General features: G+C 35.4%; 1 protein-coding gene across 1 annotated transcript; it reads right to left on the reverse strand.

Moving 5' to 3' along the window:
• Nucleotides 1–2283: 2283 nt before the first annotated feature.
• On the reverse strand, nt 2284–21236 carry LOC121425102 (peroxiredoxin-1-like). The gene is made up of 7 exons (XM_041621079.1): nt 21137–21236; nt 20881–21028; nt 17857–17995; nt 17034–17169; nt 16548–16651; nt 15015–15180; nt 2284–3455 (listed from the first exon to the last, which is right to left on the reverse strand). The coding sequence occupies exons 1-7, from the start codon at nt 21167–21169 to the stop codon at nt 3405–3407; spliced, it is 777 nt and encodes a 258-aa protein (XP_041477013.1). The 5' UTR covers nt 21170–21236; the 3' UTR covers nt 2284–3404.
• Nucleotides 21237–23195: the final 1959 nt, after the last annotated feature.

Consider the following 23195-nt stretch of genomic DNA (forward strand, 5'->3'; position numbering starts at 1 on the left):
GGATGAGACGAAATAGGAATTAGAGGAAACAGGTGTAGACTAATCAGAATATTTACCCTTCTGAGGTGCATTTTCCCATTCCTCATTTTCCCTCTTTCCCTTCTCACTTTTTTTCCCATTCCTCATTTTCCCTCATTCCCTTCTCACTTTTCATTATATTTCTCCATGTTTTCATGCTTTACATTTCTCCTCCACTCTACCGTTCTTATCACTGACGTAAATCCATGACATCTTACTATTCACGTGGGGGGGGGGTGAAACAATAGATCATCCCCCCCTGAGTAATAGGTTCACCACTTGAATTTATGTCAGTGATTCTTAATACTCTAATTCACTTAACAAACCTCTGCAACTGTCTTGAGTTTGAAGAAAATTAACCCATTATGACTTTGTCACTTTTCCATTCACTTTAGATAGATCGATCTATCTGAAAAAAAAGACTCATAAATGGTTAAAAATAAATATGATCCTTGACAGGTTAATGTTTTGGGTTAGGGTTCTAGGATAAAACAAAACAAAAACATATTACACCATGAGTATTCCATTCAGCATTGCAATTTTATTAGGAACTCCATTTGTAGAATTTTCATTCTTAAAACTATAAACTTTATTTGTACAATCACAAGGGGAAAAAGGTGTAGAGGAGAAAATGAATAATGAACTTTATTTCTTATTTCACAAACAATTTATGTCCAGTGTAAATGAATAGCACTCAGGCTATTATACCAAACAAATGCCAATGTATCATTTGATAATCACTTCACTTTGAAAAATATGCAAGAACACCTCAACATTGATTCTTTGTATGAAAATAGTGAAATTTTCATGCTTCTGCAATACATATAATTATATATATCTACACATTTCAAGATCGCACAGAATTAATCCCTTTTGTTACTTGGTAACTTACTTTATTACCACAAAAACACAATGAAATAGTCATTTCATACATCACAATAATAAAAATGTACATTCTGTACATTCACATAAATATATTGCCTGTGAATGCAAGATATAGAATTTCATTTCTTTTCTTTTTGTTTTTGGGGTGGTATTTTGAATCACCATAAAACCTCAGAGGCTGTCTTACAAACGGCTTATGTCGAAAGGGTGGGTGCTGTAGCGTGAGGGTGCGTCAACGCGAACGCGAAGATTCGTCCAAAGCCCCCCCGGTTTGGCCGAAAGGGTGCGTTGGGAGCGTTAGGGTGCGTCAGTAAGATAACACCTCCAAACGGCATAACCGGGGGGGCTTTGGACGAAAGTTCGCGTTCACACAATCGAATCGATAAAGGCGCACGTACGTGTGGACGTACTTACATGTACGTGCAGAGCATTTACTGTACCTCTCAGCGCCGCCAGCGCGGCATTGATTTGCGGTGGGTATCTGATTTTATCTGATTATGATTATTATTATTATCATTATTATTATTAGTTGAACTTTTCTTTCTTTTCCTCAAATTGTCAATGCTTTAAATGATTGAAAATCCACTATTTTATGTGCAAATTGGCAATGTTTGACAAAATACCTTATATTCAGCTTTCTTATAAATATTTGTATTTTTATTCATTTATTCATTATTATTAAACACACCATTTCGTCCAAACCGGGGGGGCTTTGGATGAAAGGGTGCGTTCCAGTGAACGCGACGCGACTTGGCGCTCCCGACGCACCCTTTCGGCTAAACCGGGGGGGCTTTGGACGAATCTTCGCGTTCGCGTTGACGCACCCTAACGAGACAGCACCCACCCTTTCGACATAAGCCCTTACAAACAAATATGATTGATTTTATCAATCAATTGATCTAATCATGGCTTCCCACATTCTACTTGTTCTTGATATCGTTGGTAACTTTATGATAAACTTCTCCAGTTTGTCTTTGAATCATGGGGCATTTGGTCTAGTGGCTAGAGAGTTGGACTTGAGATCATGAAGCTGTGAGTTCAAATACCCATTCATCCATTATATCACTTTAACCAAAAGGCCAGAGAGTAATTGTTGTCACCTATAAGGTCAGCCACTGACTGATTAACTTCAATACTGGCATTTCTGGTTCCTTTGAGAGTTACTTCAAAAGAAACAGAAAGAAAACAATAATAAACCTGGCACACAATTATATGAGTAGTCGAGAGGGCATTGGCAACCTCCCTATAAACCTACCTGCTAATCATAAAGTTACAAGCTAGTTGTGGTTTGTATCAGATTTTGCAAGCTTGGGCCTCAAGTGATGCACAATTTTAAGGTAAAAGGGCACATAATTGCAAAATATATGGGGAAAATTCAAGTATAGGCAAGAGTGTACATGTATATTCTCTGATTGTAATACTGAATGCAATTTCAAGAACTGATAATTAAATACCTGTATAGCCCTCAATAATTTAAGCACTTTATCAAGTTGATTTAATCACACACAAAAGATAACAGAGGTAAATGAAAACAGAAATGACAGAATATAACTTTCTTGAATACTATTTCTCACATAAATCCATCCTTATATGGAAAAAAAAATATTTGTCTTATTTAATATCTATATGGGATCAGTGTTTTTTTTTAACAATGAGGAATTTCCTTATTTATTCCAAACTGTTTTTATTTTGTATCATACATGTACACAATGAATTCACAAGGAAATCATGGATTAACACATAAAAAAAATCAATAATGCTGACATGTAAATCATATAGCAGAAAACATGATGGGTGAGTGTTTTAATACATAATAATAACTTGCATATATTGAATGAAAATTGAATACCGGTATAACAGCAATAGAATCAGTATGGCAGACACCAATGACAAGAGAAAATTACAGGGGTAACGTACAATTCATCTCCAAAGTGTCATAATAACCCTTGTAAATTTCAAAAGTGCACTAAAAGATTGCTAATGCATTCACTTTAAAGCGTAATTTGGCATGAATACAAGTAAGAAAGATACATTTTCAATCAACCTTTTCAAAACATACCTTTTCAATCAATGAATCCCAGTTGTCGGTCGGTCATTGGAGGTGCACACCAGTTTTAATCTGATAGTATTTTTCTTCTCTCTTAATGATTTTTGTCACACTTTGTTATATTATGCTTACTGAATTTTTTTCCCAAGTAAAGTTAAATACAGAACACAGCACGCTTAGAAACGCCCGTATTAAGCGCCCTATTGATGTTTTGTATTATTATTATTGTTCAGAAAAAGAAAATAGCCTCAGTTAAGAAAAAAATAACAACTGTTTCTTCAGAACTACTTTTCTTATTTCAAATTATAATGAAATATAGAGCATACATTACACTATCCTGTGATGGGTCAATGTCATCTGATAATTTTCCTTGGGCTGGATAAGTGAGGAGTGCAATTGGAAGATGGGCGGAGCTGGTCATGGTGATGTAAGGACAGGGCAATGGGTGACAGAATTAGTTTACTTTCTCAAAGTATGACTTGGAACCCTCTGGATCAGGCTTGATCTGATTTAAAAAAGAAAAAAAATGAAGAGAGGAAAATAAAATATAATAAAATTCATGTCATATAAATTGGAAATGTTCACATCTGAATGGTGCGCGCCTCCCCCCAAAAAATGTAAAGCATGGAAACTAAATCGGTTTGAAGGTGTAGACAACTAAACAGCTTGCCTCGAGCAAATTCTCACCAAAGTCATACCTTTTCTTTTTCATGACAAATTAGAGATGAATCCCTTGTTAAATTTATCATCACTCAAATCTAAGCTCATAGTTGGATTCAAGTGTTTAAAAATTTCATACACCCTGTATATGGAACAGGATATTTATTTTTCTTAACCTGCACCCTGACTCCTAAAATGATTTGTAAATAGCAAGTTACAATCTAAATTTCTAAAAGCTGTCAAAATCATGCATTCTGATTGGGTGATGGGCAAATTTATTGGTAAACTACAAATTTGTCTATTGCTAACTCATCCACTCACTACATGGTCTATTTTCACTTAGTCTAATGCCATTCCGTCCATCAACATTTTGTCCAACATCCATTTGGCCCAATCACCAGTTGGTCTTTGACCATTTCATCTAATAACCAGTTGGTCTAATACCCATTTTCTTTTCTTTCATTTTGACCAACTAACACTTATTCAATTAGACAAACTGGTTTATGGACTTAATGGCTATTGGACCAACTGGTTATTAGATGAAATGATGAGTGGACGAAATGGCAATTAGACCATGTGGATAGTGGACGAATTCATGACAGACCAAATGATAGTTGACGAATTGGTAATAAGACAAATTGGCATTAGACCAAATGAAAATAAACCAATTAATCATGGAATTTAAAGCTTTGTATTTCATAAGAAGTTTTAGGACATGGTTACAAAGCCCTGGTATCTACTAGACGAATTGCATATGAAAGATAATAGTTTCCAAATATGAGAATGGAAGTTAATACCAACACAATGGCGAACTGGCAAATTTGTCAGGAAATTCTAGGATTTGTAATCAATACAAAACTTATGGTATGGTACCAAAGCCCAGAAATCCAGTTGCATTCTGACTGTGGAGTATGTATTCCAGTCTAAACCCTTCCATAATGGTAAGTTATAACCCGATTTCTATCATCTGATTGGCAGAGTGGGAATTGTGTCAGGAAATTCTGGGATTTGCGATAACTTAAACTTTTTTGCGATAACTTAAACTTTTAATCAAAACGTTTGAAGCCCTGAAATTTAGTCAGTGTCTGAATGTGTAATAACTAGTATGAAGTTCAGATATCAAACTTTTCTTTCACAGGTGCGACGCACTACTCGAAAGTGCATACCTCTGGCCTGCATCCAGGAATACTATTCTTAAGTAATACTCCTTACTTCCTGAAGCAAGTAGGTTTGTATAGTACACTTTGATAAGGAGTCGTTTCCACCTGGCAACAATCACATGAAAACAAACATCACTACAAGATCCAAGTCTCTCATGCGAGTTTCTTCAGATAAAGTCATTTCCGTTTTCAAGGAAGGCACAAGGCAAAGGATTGTTTCGACAAATCTCTTCATCGCATATTGGGTTGTCTGGCAACAGCTGTAAATAAGACTGCAACTTTGTGATAGTGACATTGTGGGAAGGCGTGTTTGCTGGGAATGAAGTTCAAATAGTATTTCTTGAGTTCAACCTTCAAGTTCATACACTTTACATAGAAATTAGGTTATCATGTTATCAACTGATGTTAGTAAGCCTAAGGAAAACAAAATCATCACTCAATTACACAGAAATACAAATTTTTACCAAAGTCAGTTGGTTAGTTGTATCAAAACCAAATTATCATTTACCTTTCCGAAAATCCCATAGCATACAGTTTTAAGTCTGTCATAATCTGAATTTGAAAATAACAAGCTTCTGTATAATGTTTACAAGAGGGATCATAGATTACATCACAAGATTTGTTATTGTTGTTGTGGCATTTCCACTGTAGTTTGATAAATTTTGCCATTTTATCATTCTACTTTACCTTCTTTTAAAGGGCCCTTGCATTAGAGTATGAAATGAGTAGGTCCATGATTCACAATTATCTCTCAATTCATTTTAATGCTGTGCGTAATCTGCGTATGTTTGAATATCATGTCATGGATATAAAATGAGAACAAAAAATGTATCAAAAGAAGGCTGCTAAAATCATACAAAATATGTCATAAATTTATGGGATTTTTGTATTGCAAGACACTCATCTCTATCGGGTAACAATGTTTTGTTCTGGTGATGTTTGCTTCTGTCCTAACACAGTAAACATGATTTGATTTCTAGTTAGTAAAAAAAATTTTCCATAGTTTACCTTATATTAACTCTGATATATTGCTATCAAAATGAAAAAGAGGCTTGGTAAAATTAATATTTGGCATCAGCTTCAGAGTTTTCATTGGTGTCATTGATGTAAACAAAGTGTGATGGAAACTTTAAAACCCCACACATTTGAAAATTAAAATGCATCTTGTTTTAACAAGAAAAAAGTTATCAAATGTTTTAGGTATATCTGTTAATAATTTACTCAATTACTTTGAATGGTTTTTGCATGAATTAACCTCACCTGCACTAACCTCACCCCCCTCCCCAAAAAATCTAAATTTGGCCTAGAATACTAGTACTTTATCAAGCATCTGAATTCAGGTGATTGCAAGAAAACATTATTCCGATTCGAACTCTTTAAGTTTCAACCCTTTAGGTGAATTAACATGACAACATTACAAGTACCATTAAGGAAGTACTAATGGCTATAGAAACAACTGTGTGATATGTTTATGGGTGTCACCTCCGGAGGAATGTACCTCTTAATGAGGTTTGACCTAATTCTGTAAATGATGAATAGGCTCTTTACACTAAACCTACACATGAAACTATTCAAGATAATATATAAAAGAAAAAATTCTCAAAAAATTACTTATTTCTATAAAAAAAATAACAGTAGCATTACAACTCCAAAGTGCTAAGAGACATTGTTTCAATGTACCTGTAATAAGCACGCTTTAAAAAAAAACTATCATTACTGGTATTAAAGTTTACTCAAATCCTTATTTCTGTGAGCCCTGATATTTTCCACACCCTTTGTCATTTCATCATTCCAAATATACATAAAAACAGAACATACTTTCCTAAATTCCTATTTATGTGATCATAATTCATTTTCATTTTTTCTATCACTGCCGATTTGTCAAACATTACCTTCTAAAAAACAATGTTAACATGTCATGCGACCACTAATAAAATCATCTTAAATAGAGCATGAATATTCCTTCCCTTTCCACAACAGCTACATGACTAGATAGTTGTCATAGTACACATAATGTATTGAGTCAAAACAACTGGCTCTATGTACTCTGGATCATTGCTTCCTTTAACAGGAAATAAGCACTGTGTTTGTGTATGTATGAGTTAAATGACTTGCAACAAAATATTAAAGAAAAGATTCAGCCAGGAAAAAAATAGTATGTATAGAATAAAAAGGCCACAGATAGTGACAAGTAAATAAAAAGAGAATGGAAATTAATTGCCAAAAGGCAAAGACTAAAGTCCATATTCATACTCTTTGTTTCACTAGAACCCATCAGAATCACTTTCCAAAATTTGCATATTTGTAATTGATGTTTAATCTGATTGGTTATTTGGTTTACAGAACTTTTTTGTGTCCAATGACATACTTATGCAATGACGATTTTGATTGGCTGTGATTGTTTTATTAATGATTGTACTTCTTTACGCTACAAGCTTGTGTGCTGCAAAATGCTGTCAAGCGAAAGCCATGGTAATAATATCCAAGTCCTTTGGAAGCGCATAGAGACATCATGCACTAAACAAAAAATGTTTATTATTTCTATTCTTACAAGGTCTTGGAAAGTGAGCAATTTGGCACAATTGGATGAAAGATTGGATTTTACGCAAATTGGAAATTCTGCAATGTAAAAATCTCCTAGAGTTCTCTGTCTTTTCCTCAGTACTTCAATAATCTGAAATGTTCTGAAATGAAAATGAAGTAACAAATCAATAAATGTCATACATTTTATCATTTATATCCAAATTGTTTTTTTTTAAACATGACTTAACATGGTTAAAGGCCTAATAGATGCCTACAGGTTTGGGATCAAGAAATAAGAGAGGGACAAAGACAGAGACACATAGACAGTCATAATGGGAAAAAAGTATTTATTGGATAACATTAAAATCACAATATTGTCATTCAACAACAGCACATAGAAATCCTTGATAATAGTTTGTACATGTAGAATCCTAAACATTAAAGGAGAATGAAACCTTTGGAACAAGATAGCTTGTGTGAAAACAGAAAAATCAAAGAAACAGATCAATGACAGTTTGAGAAAAATCAGACAAATAATGAGAAAGTTATGAGCATTTAAATATTGCTATCACTAATGCTATGAAATCCTCAAATTGGCAATGCGACAAAGATGTGTGATGTTACTTGCGAACAACTCTCCCCCAGGCGCGTAGCCAGGGGGGGGGGGCGGTGGGGGCGGTCGCCCCCCCAAAACGTCCCCAAAAAGAAAAAAAAGGGAAAAAAGAGAGGAGAAAAGGAAAAGGGAAGGGAGGAAAGGGAAGAAAGGTAGCTTTGTGTTTTTTCTTTTTATTCTTTATTTTTTTCTCAAAATAGAAACTCCTTCACTCTTCTTGCTCTAAATTCATATATGAATTTTGCTTCCGCGCTGCACGCGGTTTAAATGACAATATTGAAGTTCTGCATTGTTCCCCCACCTTTTCTCTAACCCTGTTTTTCCACCCCAGCTATGTGCTTCTTGCCAGTTAAAGTTAAAATTGTATACATTAGGGCATGAATTTGAGTAAGGTTAGGCCGAAGTAAATATATGAAGTTATCTTTTTTTCAATTGATCGCGCAACTTCTGGTCTGGTCGGCTCCGAGCGGGTAAAATCTTTATATCAGTTTCTGCCGTCACCGCCATTAAGTCAGCTTCTCCCGCTTTTCAGCTCATTACTATAAACAACCATAATTTGGGGGCAAACAGGTTCCTAATTTAAAAAGAGGAAGGTATTGAATTCGTGTCGTATTAAATAAAAAAGTACAATATTTTTTTATCAAATTGTATTAAACTTCATGTCATTTCCCTGTATACATTCATCTCCTGTCCTGTTTTGCACCCTCAGTTTGAAATTTTGAATGACACTTAAGTTTCTTTATATTCAAAATGAAGCGCTTCAGGATAAGTAAAAAAAAATCATCCTTTATTATATAGATTGATAATTTCAATAAAGCACAGAAGTTTCAACTTTATGCGCACTATTTTCCTTGTAATGAAGTTCAATAATCTTAGAAAATCAATTGAATTAGAGACGATTGGGTATTAGAGATATCTACATTTGATGAAACGTCCGCCCTTTGAAATTTCAGAGTTTCATTGCTCTGTGCGGGGAGGAATATCTTCCTCTACCAATCTTCTCCTCTGTTTTGCGAGTTAAAAATATGCACTGATGCTTAATTGTTTGTAATCAAATCTGATCTTTCCAAAGAAAGTTTCAATTTATCTTTGAGAATACCCTTTTCTCGGGACCCTTTTTATGGCAAGAAAAATTGATAAAACACTTTAGCTTCCGCGCTTCGCGCGGAGTTATTATCATTTTAATTTCCTCCATTGTATACCTCTTTTGTGCGTTCACAATCACTTTTGAAAACAAGATTCAAAATCGCAATACAGTGAGTCCCAGAAAAAACGAAACCGAGATTTAGCGATCATTTATCATAACTTAATCATAAATAGAATAGACAAATGACCTACCAATTTAAAGCTTAGAATCTCCTCTTTCATTTGATATTACCTAGGTTATTTCTTATTCACGCATGAGTGAGTAAAAACAAATTGAAAAAAGGATACCAAAAATTCATTTGGCGGGGGTATCTGGGTTTCAAAAAGAAAACCATATTTCTGAAAAGTTCAATATCTGCTCTTTAATTTGGTACCTCAATTACAGAAAATGGTTGAGAAATAAAAAAGTTCTGGTCATTTGAAATAAGGCTTGTATTTCCATAATTTCATGAGATAAACGTGTTTTCACCGGTTTCCCACAGAAGCTATCGCATGGTGAACAAAAGGTTTAATGCACGGCTGATCGTCAACAAAACGGAGTGTCGAGTGAGTTTGAACGCCAGCCTGGAGAACCTCTTCATTTTATGAAATTATTGAAATTCAAGCCTTATTTCAAATGACCAGAACTTTGTTATATCTTGATCATTTTCTGTAATCCAGGTATCAAATTAAAGAGCAGATATTGAACTTTTGAGAAATATGGTTTTCTTTTTGAAACCCAGATAACCCCCGCCAAATGCTTTTTTGATATCCTTTCTTCAAATTGTCTTTGCTCACGCATGCGTGAATGAAAAATAGTCTAAGTAATATCAGATGAAAGAGGAGATTCTAAGCTTTAAATTGGTAGGTCATTTGTCTGTTTTATTTATGATTAAGTAATGATAAATGATCGCTAAATCTCGGTTTCGTTTTTTCTGGGACGCACTGTATAGTCAACCGAATTGGAGGTACTAGAGACAAGAGAAACGGCTCCTTTTCATTTTAATTTATGAAACACTAAAAGCTTCGCGCGGGAGGGGGAATCTCCCCCTCCCTGCACCCACCCCCTAGGGAGCGCGCTTCGCGCGCTCTGTAAGTGTTGGCACGCTTCGCGTGCATTTACCGCCCCCTCCAAAATGAAATCCTGGCTACGCGGTTGCTCTCCCCATCACTTAAATTGCCTCTTTTATCACCTCTATCAGTAGTTTATACAGGTGTTCTTTCTATAGGAGGGCATGTAATACAGATTTTTAAAGAATACATCATGGATAAAGAGTTTGTATCACCACAAGAAAAAACAGAGACATTTTAAGGGTATTTTATAGTCCTGACATTACACATCCTTGTTACATTGCCAATGAGAGGATCTCCATAGCATTAGTGATTGCAGTATTCAAATGCTCATAACTTTCTCATTATTTGTCCAATTTTTCTCAAACTTTCTTTGTTCTCATTCTTTGATTTTTGTGTTTCAACACAAGCCTATTTATTCCAAAGGTTTCATTCCCCTTTAACTAGGCCTTTATGTATGAACCCAGAGTCTTACACTTTAGGCATCAGCTGCATGCATTTCCGAATACAATTCACAGACATAATTCCACGCCTGGTATATGTAATGCAATGCCAAAAATAACATGGAATCGTCCAGGTGGTCCCATGTTAAACTCATTTTCTCACCACAAGTACATTTGAGGGGCAGTGCCAAACGAGAATGTCAATACCACATGCCCAGGTGGATTTTCAAAACTTGGCTTGTAGCCAACGAGTAATTCACAAAGCTGGAATGTTTTGAGGCTAAACAACCAATTGCAAGATGTCTTTGGCTGGATAGAGTTGATCCCTCCCACTGGGCTCAGGGTCAAGGTAGTAGTGAGAAAGAAAGAGAAATGAGGTCAGACTGGCAGACATAAACACAAGGAAATAAAGACAAAGGGGGAGGGAACATGGGAGAAACGAGAGAGAGTGAGAGAGAGAAAATGAGAGAAATACAGACAGCTATCCAGACAGTGAAAGAGAGAGGACAGAGACAGACTGAGAACAATTGACTGAGAGGGGGGGGGATAACGAGAGACATTTAGAAAGAAAGACAGAGAGATACAGATAATACCTCAGTCACATTTTCTCTATGGTGGCTCTACAATTAATTTTTATTCAAACCACTAACCTACATGTATATATGTAGCTACTAGTACTACAAAGATGTCAACACGGCTGCTTTGACTGTCTGACTGATGTATAAAGTAATTGTCATCACAAGAACGTAGACAGAGCCACAGAAAGAATAGTAAGAGGATGATTTCAAAAGAAACAGAAGAGGTGGAAGGAGGTGGACCTAAAGGAAGAAACAACCTTGAGGAAGACACAGAGAACAGTCATCAAAGATGTAGGTCTCTCAAAGCCAATGCATCTAAATTGTCTAGCATCTGTATTCTGGTTCAGACTAAATCAAATAAATTAATTTGGGTCTCAATTATCCATATGTACGTTTGTTGTCACAGGCACGCAAATATCAAGCAAGGATGCGACTGTGATATAACAGCAAATCCAGTGCCAAAAGATCTCCAAACTCGTGCTGAGGTTGGGAAGCATTGTCACCAGTGTGAGAGATGCAGGAAGCATTTCAAAGAAAGTAAACAAAGTTCTGATGGCAGTTCTAAACTCCTGCACAGACTCTGGCCATCTTTGGAGCATTTTGGGCAAATGCACGATTTCGAAATTTATATCCAATGTTAATTCCAGTGCCCATAAATATCCACCTAAAATACACATACTTATTCCTCAGTTCTCAATTTCTACTGGTATAATACATGTTTACAGCCAGGTTAGTGGTTGTAGATCATTTGCATTTCACTTTATCAATCTTGGTTCTGTGACCAACAAACACATCACCCTCAAAGGGCCCTCATTTAAACATCTAAGCTTACAGCAGAAAATCAAGTTATGTGCTTATTCTAAAACAAACACAAGAGGGAGGTAGACAGTTTGGTACAAAACCATCAGAGAGAAAAAAAGGTCTGCTGTATACAACATGCCAAGAGAGATCTTATGATGCTGACAAGAATTATATAATAATCATAATAATACTAATAATAACAATAATAATAATAACAATAATAGTAATAATAATAATAATAACAATAATAATATAGAATTATCTTACTTTGGATTGTTGACTTGAACAAAGAACAGAGCTCAGGCAAATTAAACCATACATATAAAAATGACCTTGCTCTTTCAAAACATATAGAAAAGAAAAAAAATCACAATATGCCATTACTGTGTCACTGTAGTTCAAAGATCAATGGAGTGCAAAACATTTTGAGAATAGGGTCAAACAAATTGTGGGAAATGCGATGTTCTCATGATAATAATGGTGTGTGTGCACACTACAGTGCACAGACAAGTGCAGTACAACCTTTGCACAGTTTGCTGTGCTGATATGCCATATAACACTGCCGGCATGCTGCTGCTTGCTGCATACTTGTATGTTAGGGTCAGTATGACAATCGCAAATAAGGACCATTTATAGGAAAGAAACTAAGATGAAATACAATATACAGACATGAGCCATTATTTTTTTCTGAAGTGGCAATAAGGTAATTATCAATTTTGTGCTTTTTGAAGGCATCAAATATGTTGTGGTTCACTGAAACTAAGCTAATTCCAACGACACTACTTGGTAAGTATCACTGACAACACCATACAATAGCAATTTCTATGGCATGGGCAGAGCACTGTTGACACCATGTCATCATCAGCTAGAATTCAACAAGACAATTCATTCTTGACGACAGCACTTCTAATAATAGTAATAGATTAGGAGATTGATAGTGCACAAAATCTACTCTGTAGATTGCCCAAGGCACAAAAAAGAAGGAAGAGAGAGATTATGCAATGATAAAAAGAACTTAATTAACAGGGACTCAGTTTTATAATTATGAGGGGAGCAATAAATAGCTCTCCTAGATCTTTTAAGGAGAGCGGTAGAGGAGCACTGCAAAAAGCTCTTCTTCAACATACAAGGGGAGCTTTTTGTCCAATTAACAAAACAGATGGAGGAAATGTATGTACTATAAAGTTACAATCAACAACCAAAGGAAGTATTTGTAATCGTTTTACAATGTTTTGTAATTAGATTGTGTGTTATCAAAACATGTTTGAGTTAAGTCACTATTAATTTTTTTTTTCAGGGGCTCCATTTTAAATTTTTGGGGCAAATTTCGGGGGGTACTTTTTGCATTTCGGGGGCTCTTTTTAAATGCTACTTTTTTGTATTTTGAGGAATACCTGTTCACTTATTAATGAATTATTACTTTTTGTTCAATATTGTATGATTTTTAAAGTTATTTTTCATGCTTAGAATCTTGGATGTGGGTGTGTGTGGGTGGATGTGTGTGGGTGAGTGAGTGTGTGTGTGACTGTGAGTTGGACTTGGATATAAATGAATTCAATATCTAATTTCTACTCCATCTATTCCAGTACAATACCCTGTACTCAGCCATGTACATGTAATAAAGGCCCACATCCCCTAACTTTTCCTGAAGTTCTTTGAAAACGCAGATCTCCATGAAAATTTCATTTCTCTATTGGGGAGTCTAAATTTGGTGAGAATGTATTCATTAAGAACTTAAATATACATGACAATGAAGAAATCATCAAACTTTATTGGCAGTTTTGAATAATATTCATGAAATGTAAACTCTGTCTGAAACAGAAAATCACCATCATTGAGGCCTTTACTGAGTGAATTGTCCCCCAGAGCTCTGGCAGAGACAGAGCTCTAACTGGCTAGCTAGTAAAAGCGCCAATGCGTGAGCCTGCCGCCAGCCTTGTAAAATAGATGGAGCTTTGTTTGATGATTTATTGTCTGATATAATACCTCATCCCCTAGAAAAAGAAAATAAATGATTTTTTAGTTATAATTAATAAATAAGGTAACTTATTTTGGAAGTTAATAAGCCATTTGAAAAGCAAAGCCGAATGACAACTCACCAATGCTAGGTTACAAGTCTCAGGGATTTATTTCCTGAGTAATTCGAATTATTTAAAGATAGGTTCCAGTTTTGGTAACGATCTCAAAGTGACTTTTTACAGAATCTAATATAATGACCACCCAAGTGTCTGTTTGTATAAATAAAAAATATGTGCCAAAGGATTCTGGGAGAAATTGTGTAATTGCTGAGAAATAAGCAAAATAAGCGCGGATTTGGTCACTTCCGTCGGGTCTTTATTCCAGCAATAATAATACACTGTCCCAAGTGTGCCTATCTGTGCTGGTGATCTTCAGCGTGAACGTTTTTCAGCGTAGATTTCAAGATTTTACAAAGTTCAGTTTATGTAACTGTACCAGATCTATATCCTCGATGATATTCTAACAATTAGGCCTGGTTTTACAGACTTTCTCATGAAATCATTGTTTACTGCAACTACTGGCATTTCTCTTTAAATCACAGAATCGTGATATCTGTAGGGGAAAAATGTGCATTCAAAATTGCACATGGTGGTAGTCATAATGGACCCCTATACATGCAACTGTTTCCCGACCGTTGCATTGATTTTTTTTTCCGTACTTGGTACCATGTGTATGGAAATACGTGGTACAGAAAAAATAATGCAACGTCGGAATTCGAAACTGCGCTACTCGCTATTTTTAAGGATTATTCATGACTTTGAGTGTTGGATTTTAGATGATCTTTAAATGGTAAGCGGAGCTCGAGCATATTGAGTTGTTATTTACTCGGCAATAAGCATGATATTGGGTGATTTCGAGGGCGACTTTAGGCATATCCACGCAGGTCAACGATCGCGAGGCGCGCTTTTAATCGCGCAACCAAAAATGGATTAAGGCGCGCATGTAGCGCGCGATCGCTCTCGCGCGCCTTAAAATCGAATCCCTGAATTAAGTAATGGAGTATTAAGTAATGTGTGACATATAATGCAGATTGGCACTTTGGTATATTAGTCAACAGAAATTGGGACTTACAGTTTCTGAATCTGGTGTCCAGCCAGCAGGACAGACCTCTCCATGCTCAGCAACAAACTGGAAGGCCTTGACCAATCGCAGAGTCTCGTCCACTGATCGTCCAACAGGAAGGTCATTGATGCTCATGTGACGAACTATGCCCTCAGGGTCAATGAGGAACAATCCTCTGTAATTGGATAATCAAAAATGAAAAGGAGAGAGAGAGGGAACAGTTAAAAGATGGATTGTTATTACAATTAAACTCTAAACAATAATTCAACAACCATTTGATATTAAACTTATTCACCCAAGCCTAATCAAAACAAAACTACACAAGGTGTTTCACAAACGAAACCACATGTCTCACCCAATTGTTTGATAAATAGAATATGCAATATGATCTTTTGACCCCTACATGACCTTTGACCTTACCATTCTCATAAACACACATGTGGTATTACCCAAGGATCATTTGAACCAAGTCTGATCACAACTGATGCAGAAATAAAGAAATGAGAGCAAGTTAAACAAGAACTTGAACATTTTTGTAACAGACAAACAGACCAACAGGATAAGTGATCACTAGGTCTCTGCCAAACTTCGTTCAGGTGAGACAAAAAACAAATCTAGTCTGAACTGAAAATATCTTCATTTTTAAGTCATCCCTTGAAATCATAATGATTATTCCTGGAAAATACAGAAGTCATAGGCTAAATTCTTAATGAAAAATATGTAATATCTTATCACTGTTAACATTTCATGAATGCCACAAAACCCATATCTTGGCAGAGACTGCCTTTTACCATGCCAGCAAAGATCAAAGAACCATTCTCTATTGGCAATAAACCTTTGAATAATTTCCATTGATCAATACACAGATGGTTCAGTGCTTATTGCATTAGAGGGGTACTCTACACGCTGAACTGTCCTCTTGTACTAACGTCAGAGTGTCATTTTTTTTATTGTGCCCCCCCAACACCCAATCATACCTCTTATCAGAATGCATAACAGTAAATAAAGATACTGATCTAACTCTTTAGAAGAAAGAACCCCAAAGTCTTTTGCAATCTAGTTCTTCATGTGCCATAGAGGGAAGGGCAATTCATCTGGGTACCTTTGTAAACATTACATTTTTCTTGTCCTAGTAGGTTCAGCGATAAGTTGAAGCTCATAGCTGAGTCTTCAGAAGTCGAGTCAAATTTTCATAAGACATTATGGTAAAGCATGGGCTATCTTCCTCTTCAAAGTCAATGTCACCCAAGTCAGAAATATTTTTGTGTTCCAAGAGATTTCAGTCAGGCAGCCTCACCTGTATGTTACAAATTTATCCACACTGTGCTGCACTCGACCCAGGTGAGATGAATGGGTACCCGGCAGGATTAATTCCTTGCATGCACTGAGCGCCGGTGATGGTAGCTGAGGCTAAAGCCGGGGTAATGATAGCAGCGCTTTGTATCCTCTGGCAAAAAGCGCTTTATAAATCCAGCTATTATTATCATATACCAGTAGTGTGCAACCCTTCCTTCCACCCATCCCCTTCCTTCTGAAACATACCTTAATGCAATACCAGCATCCTTAAGGAGTACTCCATAGTCTTCAGCAATCTGTTTCTTCATATCAGAGAGTAGAGGGATCTTCATCTGACCAAGACCTCCTTGCTATTGTGGAGTATGAAGAAATTTATGTGCAAATTATTTTAAAAAGTCAACAGAAAATATGAAAAAAAAAATTTGAACAATGCCTTCAAAACAACTCCATAAGTAAATCATTTCCAACCCTCTATAGTGTAAAATTTTGCATCAAAGACATTAGAAAAATAAATGACACTCCATTACTGGGCATGGTTGGTCAATAGCAAAGGTCTACATTTATCCAAACAAAGGTCCCATAGTTCAATTTGCACTGAAAACGAAAAGTGCTTTTTAGAGGTAATATACATTTGGCAAATATTTATGCTTATGCAACTTCTTATGCCTTTAGGGCACAAAAAGAAATTCTGTTAGTACCACTTCATAATATTTTGTGAGATTTAATCCTTGCCTTTCTCGGTGTATTGATCCAAGCCAAGTGTGAAAAATGTGAATCGATCGAAGCCGCTACGACTTCTGTATTAATGGCTCTGAATTCATCTGCTCTGTCACTGTAAGCAATTATTTCAGTTGGACACACAAAGGTACTGGAATTTTCAGGAAGAGAGAAAAAAAATGGTTTAGCATAAATAATGCATTTCTTGGCAAGAACAAGGGTTGCATGATTATTGCATATTGGGTTATTCCCCTGTGGTCTTGAACTTTAATATCAAAAGACTATATATCTTCCTCCAATTTATGAGTGTCACAATAACAAATGTTTCTCCCAGCTTGGCATAATACACACCAGGTGATATTTTCATTTTAGGTTTTATCATAAAAAGAAGCAACTGATTGGATTGCTATAGTAAGAAACAATAAAAGTGATTCCTCATTTTCAAGATGGAGTCAAACCATTTTTTTCATTAATGCAAAAAAAAGAAAGAAAACAAATTTCATATTTTTTGTGTGTAGCATTATAATTTCCCGCATTTCAAATTGCCCATGAAGAGTTAATAATTGTTTTGTAAAACTAAGTAAATGGTAAAATCTTCCACAATATTCATTCTCATCAAACTAGATTTGGCTCTTAAAATAGTCAAGTATCTTACAGAAAATGAAATATAGCAGGTATTTATGCAATTTATGTTGGTATGCACAATAAAAAATTTATGGTAATCAATATTTATTCAAAATGCTTCATATTTATGTTTAAGATATTCACATTATTTAATCTCAGAAAAAGATCTATGGACAAATATTCTAATTCCAATACTAAATTTAACTATACTTACAAATCTAGAGGGTAGAAAAAAAGGACCAGGTATTTTCCCTTGTAATCTGAAAGTTTGATGTCTTTGAACTGACCATCAATAACTGCTGTTCCTTCAAAGTCGGGTGCTGGCTCCTGAATAGCCACATTCAGATGGCAACCTGAAAATATTGATATTGAAAAATTAATATTAAGGGACAAGGATAAAGTGAATATTAAGAAAATAATTATGATAAAAACATGAAGATGAAATTATCAAAAGAATAAGGACAAGTGAGCATGAAGCTCAGGAACATCTAAACCAGAGTTTTTACTGGAGACTCCGTTCAGCATAATGTTCCTTTTTCTTGACTTGAAAACAAACTTGCCAAAAAGAAATACATTTCTCACTGGTGTACTTTCACATTGGTGCAGATCACAATTTTTTGGCATTTGCACCCAAATTGGGCCAGATTCCGCTCTAATTTCTCTTTTTTCTTTCTTATACACATTCTGCAGCTCCCCACCCACCCCAATTCTCTTTTTTTTCTCTCTGTCTATAGCCTAGGGTATTTCTTTTCCATGTACTTGATTGTATTTGTATTCCTTGTTACTGAATGCTTTTTAAGTAATTTATTCACTTGCAGTAACTGTTCCAAACTTTAATCTCATCATGAAAATGCCTTTTGTGATTCCTGCAATACTAAATTATTCTACTTTTAACAATTATGTAAGTAATGAAGAATATGTTTGGTCAATTTTTACTTTCTTTCATTTAGAAAAGCTTATTGACGAGGACAATTATCATGCCTTTGCTATTAATCATTTTACTCTGAATAAATCTGAGAATGACTATAATGATATAAGTACCTTTCAATCTCCATTTAATGTAAACAATGCAAACAATATTTCCTGTAAATATATATTTTCTGATGAATTTATCCCAAAAATATCATTCTACTTGTGAAAAATTTTCTATACTACATGTTAATTCCAGAAGTCTTGTTCATAATTTTGATGATTTACAGCTTCTTCTGAAATCACTAGATTATAAATTTATCGTTGTCAGGATTTCTGAAACATGGTTTCAAAATATTTCAATTGATATGTATAATATTGATGGATACTACCTTGTCCACACTGATAGAGTTGGTAGAAATGGAGGAGTAGCATTATAAATAAGAGATGGCATTGATTATAACTTGTGCAATATAATATCATTAAGTAAAGATCACTGTGATAGCCTATTACTTTTGTAGAAATTAACTGACCAAAAAAGAAATCTCTTGTAGTTGGTTGCATTTAGTACCCAATACTGATATAACTTTATTTAACGAAACACTTTCAAATATTCTTACTGACATTAACTCCTCAAAAAAGGACATTTATCTATTAGGTGATTTCAATATCAACTTAATCAATTATAATATTTATAACAAGACAAATTCATTCTTAAATACTCTTTTTTCGTATGGCCCTTTTTCATCTATAAACAAACCTACATGTGTGACAAGACACTCTGCTAAATTAATATTTTTACAAACTGTATTGATGTGAACAATAAGTGTGGTTTAATTCATTCTGATCTTTCAGATCACTTTCCAATTTATCATATTACTGACACAAAGTCTATTCCAATTCGTTCGCATCATTGTAAATCATGTATTATAACTGATTTTTCTAACATTTAAAAGAAAGCTTTTATGATCAATAGACTGGTCTCCCTTGTAGTAACTCAGATGTTAATGTCTCATATGACCTATTTATTCATAAACTCATTCCCTATACACTGAATGTTTTCCTTTAATCAAAATTAAAATAAAAAGTATAATAAGCCTTGGATTACTCATGGTACCATGAAATCTATCAAAAGAAATCATAGAATTTTTGTTGCTATATCAAAAAAAAACTCTCAAAGTTGAAATAAGTATATTGAGTATAAAAATACATTCAGCTGTACTATTCGTCAGTGTAAAAAAAGATTTCATGAAAACCTATTCAGTAAAACAAAAGGCGATATGAAAAAAACCTGGTCTCAAATAAACAAGTTGCATGTAGATCTAATTTCTTTTTTATAATGATGTAGGAAGTCACCCCCACCCCCATACAGGTCTGCTACCGAGAGGCCGGAAGACCACTCGAGAGGCTGGAAGACGTATATCCTTGCAAGTAACATCATGAAGCATGGAAACCACCAGGATATTCTGTATCCTCTTCAGCATGACTTTAGTTAACACAGGTCATGTGAGTTACAATTATTAGGAATGGTAAGTGACCTGACCAACACCCTTCAAGATGGAAAGCAGACAAACATCTTAGTGCTGGACTTAAGCAAGGCATTTGACAGGGTGGGTCATCAGCGCCTTCTCTGGAAATTGGAGTTAGAGGACATAACAACCACTGGATTGCCAACTTTCTTCATAACAGGAAGCAGCAAGTGCTCCTGGATGGTCGTAGTTCATCTCAATTCGACGTGCCACAGGGCTCTGTACTCGGCCCCTCACTCTTTCTCTACTAGTACTATATCAATCAACTCAAGTCATGAGTTTGACTGTTGTCCTATTGTTCTTCGCCAACGTTACAGGATGCATGCGTCTGTAACGTTGGCGAAGAACAATAGGAAACAAGATGGCGGCGTAAACATAGGGCAAGTCTCTTCCGTCTTTTCACAATATTCATCTATTTTTTTGGATGAGTTCTTGTTTAAAATTAACAACGAGAGTGTATGTCGGGAATGAAGTTTTATCCCATACATGATTTAGGGCTAGATCTTTTAGAAGGAAAGTAGAAATCTCAGGGGCAAAAGTTTCAGGTTTTGGCCGCCTACACGCACATGAATATATACGAATACCTGGCTTCATTGAGAGTAACCTTACATCAGTAAATGATTTTTACTCTCTAGATTAGAACAGAAGAAGCTGCCTGGCTAGATCACACGATCGATACCTCATTTCTTTCTTGATTTCTCTTTTAATTAATCTCATCCCAGTTTTTATTTCAGTTACTGTTACTTAGTCCCTCTCCAATCTTAGTTCCAAATTGCTCGTCCACACTTTGAATTACTCACTTGTGGATATTTGTCTTCGTTTGCAAAACCTTGCCCAATGTCCGAGTTCACCAGCGGATGCTGCTTGTGATGACGCCAGAGGTTTCGGCAGAGTTACACGAGAGCATACCGTAGACAAAGACCGCGGGGTAGCTCTGGCAGCGACTGCCTACAAAATTCCGATAAATACAAGCACAAAATCAATGATGACCACCGTATTTAATATAACTTTTATAACAAAACTTCATAATTAATTAATGACAATGATAGACCTTACCCCGAATCGAAAAATTTTGTGAAAAAGTGCCATCTTCAGACTTCAATAATTTCGATTCCTTCGTTTTCAAGTTCGGATCAGCGCAGCAGCACGGAAGATGTTTGATTATCATCCTACATAAATTCGCCCGGCCGGACCAGCGTCAGATCAGTGATGACGGAAGTTTTATTGTGATTGTCTTCTCTCACGGTGAGCGTTTCACCCCCCTTAAAAAAAGATTTACTTGAAAATAGTCAAAAATATTGGTGAAGATTTAAGGGAAATCAATCGACCAATAAAACAGTTATTGGATTTTTTTTTATTTCTGTCCGGACCCCGGTCATAATAATGCTTCTTCTTCTTCTTTCCTTGGTTGGCAACCAGTCAGGATTGACTATTTTTGCCACAGCTTTTGTTCATTTTCAGTAGCTTATTATATATATTTTTTCCATTCCTTTTTTCCTTCTCTCTCTAATTTTTTTTTCTTCCTTTTCTTTTCTGTTATTTTCTTTGTCTTTTTTTTCTTTTTCATGTTATTTTTTTTTCTTTTCTTTTTGTCTTGTCTTGTTTTTTTTTTCTTTTCTTTTTTTTTCTGTTTTCAATGCTTTTCTTCTTATATTTCTTCTTTTTTCTCTTTTTTAAAATTCTTTTTCATTTCTCTTATTTCCCTTCCTTTTTTTTAAATAATCTATTTTTCTTTTATATGCGTTCTGATTCTTGCAGCACGTTTGATTTTCTTCTGCTACACTAAAGCTGCAACAGAAGAGCAAAAGTAAACTGCATTTGTGGCCTGATAAAACTCCAGGTTTCGGGAAACCGAAACTAAAGTATAGGATGAAAGTGCAAAAAACAAACAAAAACAAACAAAAACAAAAACAAAAATTTGTAATTAGAACTAAACAAACCAACAAATAAACAACGGAAATTCTCTCTTCATCCTTATCTCCTTTCTGTCCCCCTGGCGAATCGCCAAAATAAAGAAACTCGGATAATCAGCCAAGGGTAAGAAAGGAGGAGAAAAAACTCCTTTCTTCCTCCTTATTCAGACTTTATATAGTCGTTTCGTTCTGAGAACGAAACGGACCAATGCAGATTGGGTTTCTACCTTAATTGGGTTTCTACCTTAGTACTCTTTAAGAGATCCATATTTTTTGGGCCGGGTTGAAAGTAAGTAGCATGGCCCTCTCTATTATATTTGGGACATTCGATTAAGAAATGCCCAACTGTTTCAAATTTGTTAGGCCTACATGTATCACAAAGTCCCGTGGGGTGTATATATTAAGTCTTTTTAAATCGTAGTTCAATCCTATTACACCAAAACGGAGTCTGTGGATAATGGTTTCGTGGAATCTAATTAGGGAACAAAAAAAGGGAGAATTAACAGTGGGATGGTACAATTTGAGTAGGCCGTGGGATTCACTCCATCTTTTTTGCCATTCTAGATTGTATCTTTTGAAAAAGAGATGTTTTATTTCTGTTAAAGATAATTTGTTGTTGATTTCAATTTTTTTCTGCAATGCGATAAAATTGTTGGTCGAATTGAATTGAATGCGAGCAATTAAGTTTAGTCTTTTTCCCAGAAAACAGTTGAATGTACTCCGCCAATCCCGGGGGGGGGGGCACTTCCATTCACGAGTGGATACCATGCGCGACCATGGGGTCTCGAAAAGCACCCTAATCAAACACGTAATTTCCATATTCTGCAAAATGCACCCCTTAGCAAGTATTGGAGTGCGAAAACCTGCCCTTAACAAGTATTGGAAACAAAACGATACTCTTGGCAAATATTCACTGAAATGAACCCCGAAACAAGTAATGTTTTATTGTTACGGGTCCTTCGGTCGTCGGCTTTACCTTATTTGGTTTAGTACGACCCCACCTTCTACACCTCGCGCAAATCAGACTCTAAACACGAAGTGTTGGCGCAAAAAGGACATCCTTTACAAAACATTTTAATTTTGTTTTATCATCCCCGCAAATTTGACCCTAAACACGTAATTTTCCTAGCAAAATAGATACCCTTTTTTCATTATTTTTGTGTTTTTGACACCCTTATCACGTTACGTACGTAACGTGCCCT

The sequence above is a fragment of the Lytechinus variegatus genome, chromosome 12, assembly GCF_018143015.1.
Source record: "Lytechinus variegatus isolate NC3 chromosome 12, Lvar_3.0, whole genome shotgun sequence".
In the NCBI taxonomy this organism is placed as follows: Eukaryota; Metazoa; Echinodermata; class Echinoidea; order Temnopleuroida; family Toxopneustidae; genus Lytechinus; species Lytechinus variegatus.

Excerpts from the sequence above, each read along its gene's own strand:
- LOC121425102 (XM_041621079.1), bottom strand. The coding sequence starts at position 21,169 with ATGGCACTTTTTCACAAAATTTTTCGATTCGGG. Across the intron at positions 21,029-21,136 it reads ACAAAATTTTTCGATTCGGG|GCAGTCGCTGCCAGAGCTAC; the intron begins GTAAGGTCTATC and ends GGAATTTTGTAG. Across the intron at positions 17,996-20,880 it reads ACGAAGACAAATATCCACAA|GTTGCCATCTGAATGTGGCT; the intron begins GTGAGTAATTCA and ends CAATATTTTCAG.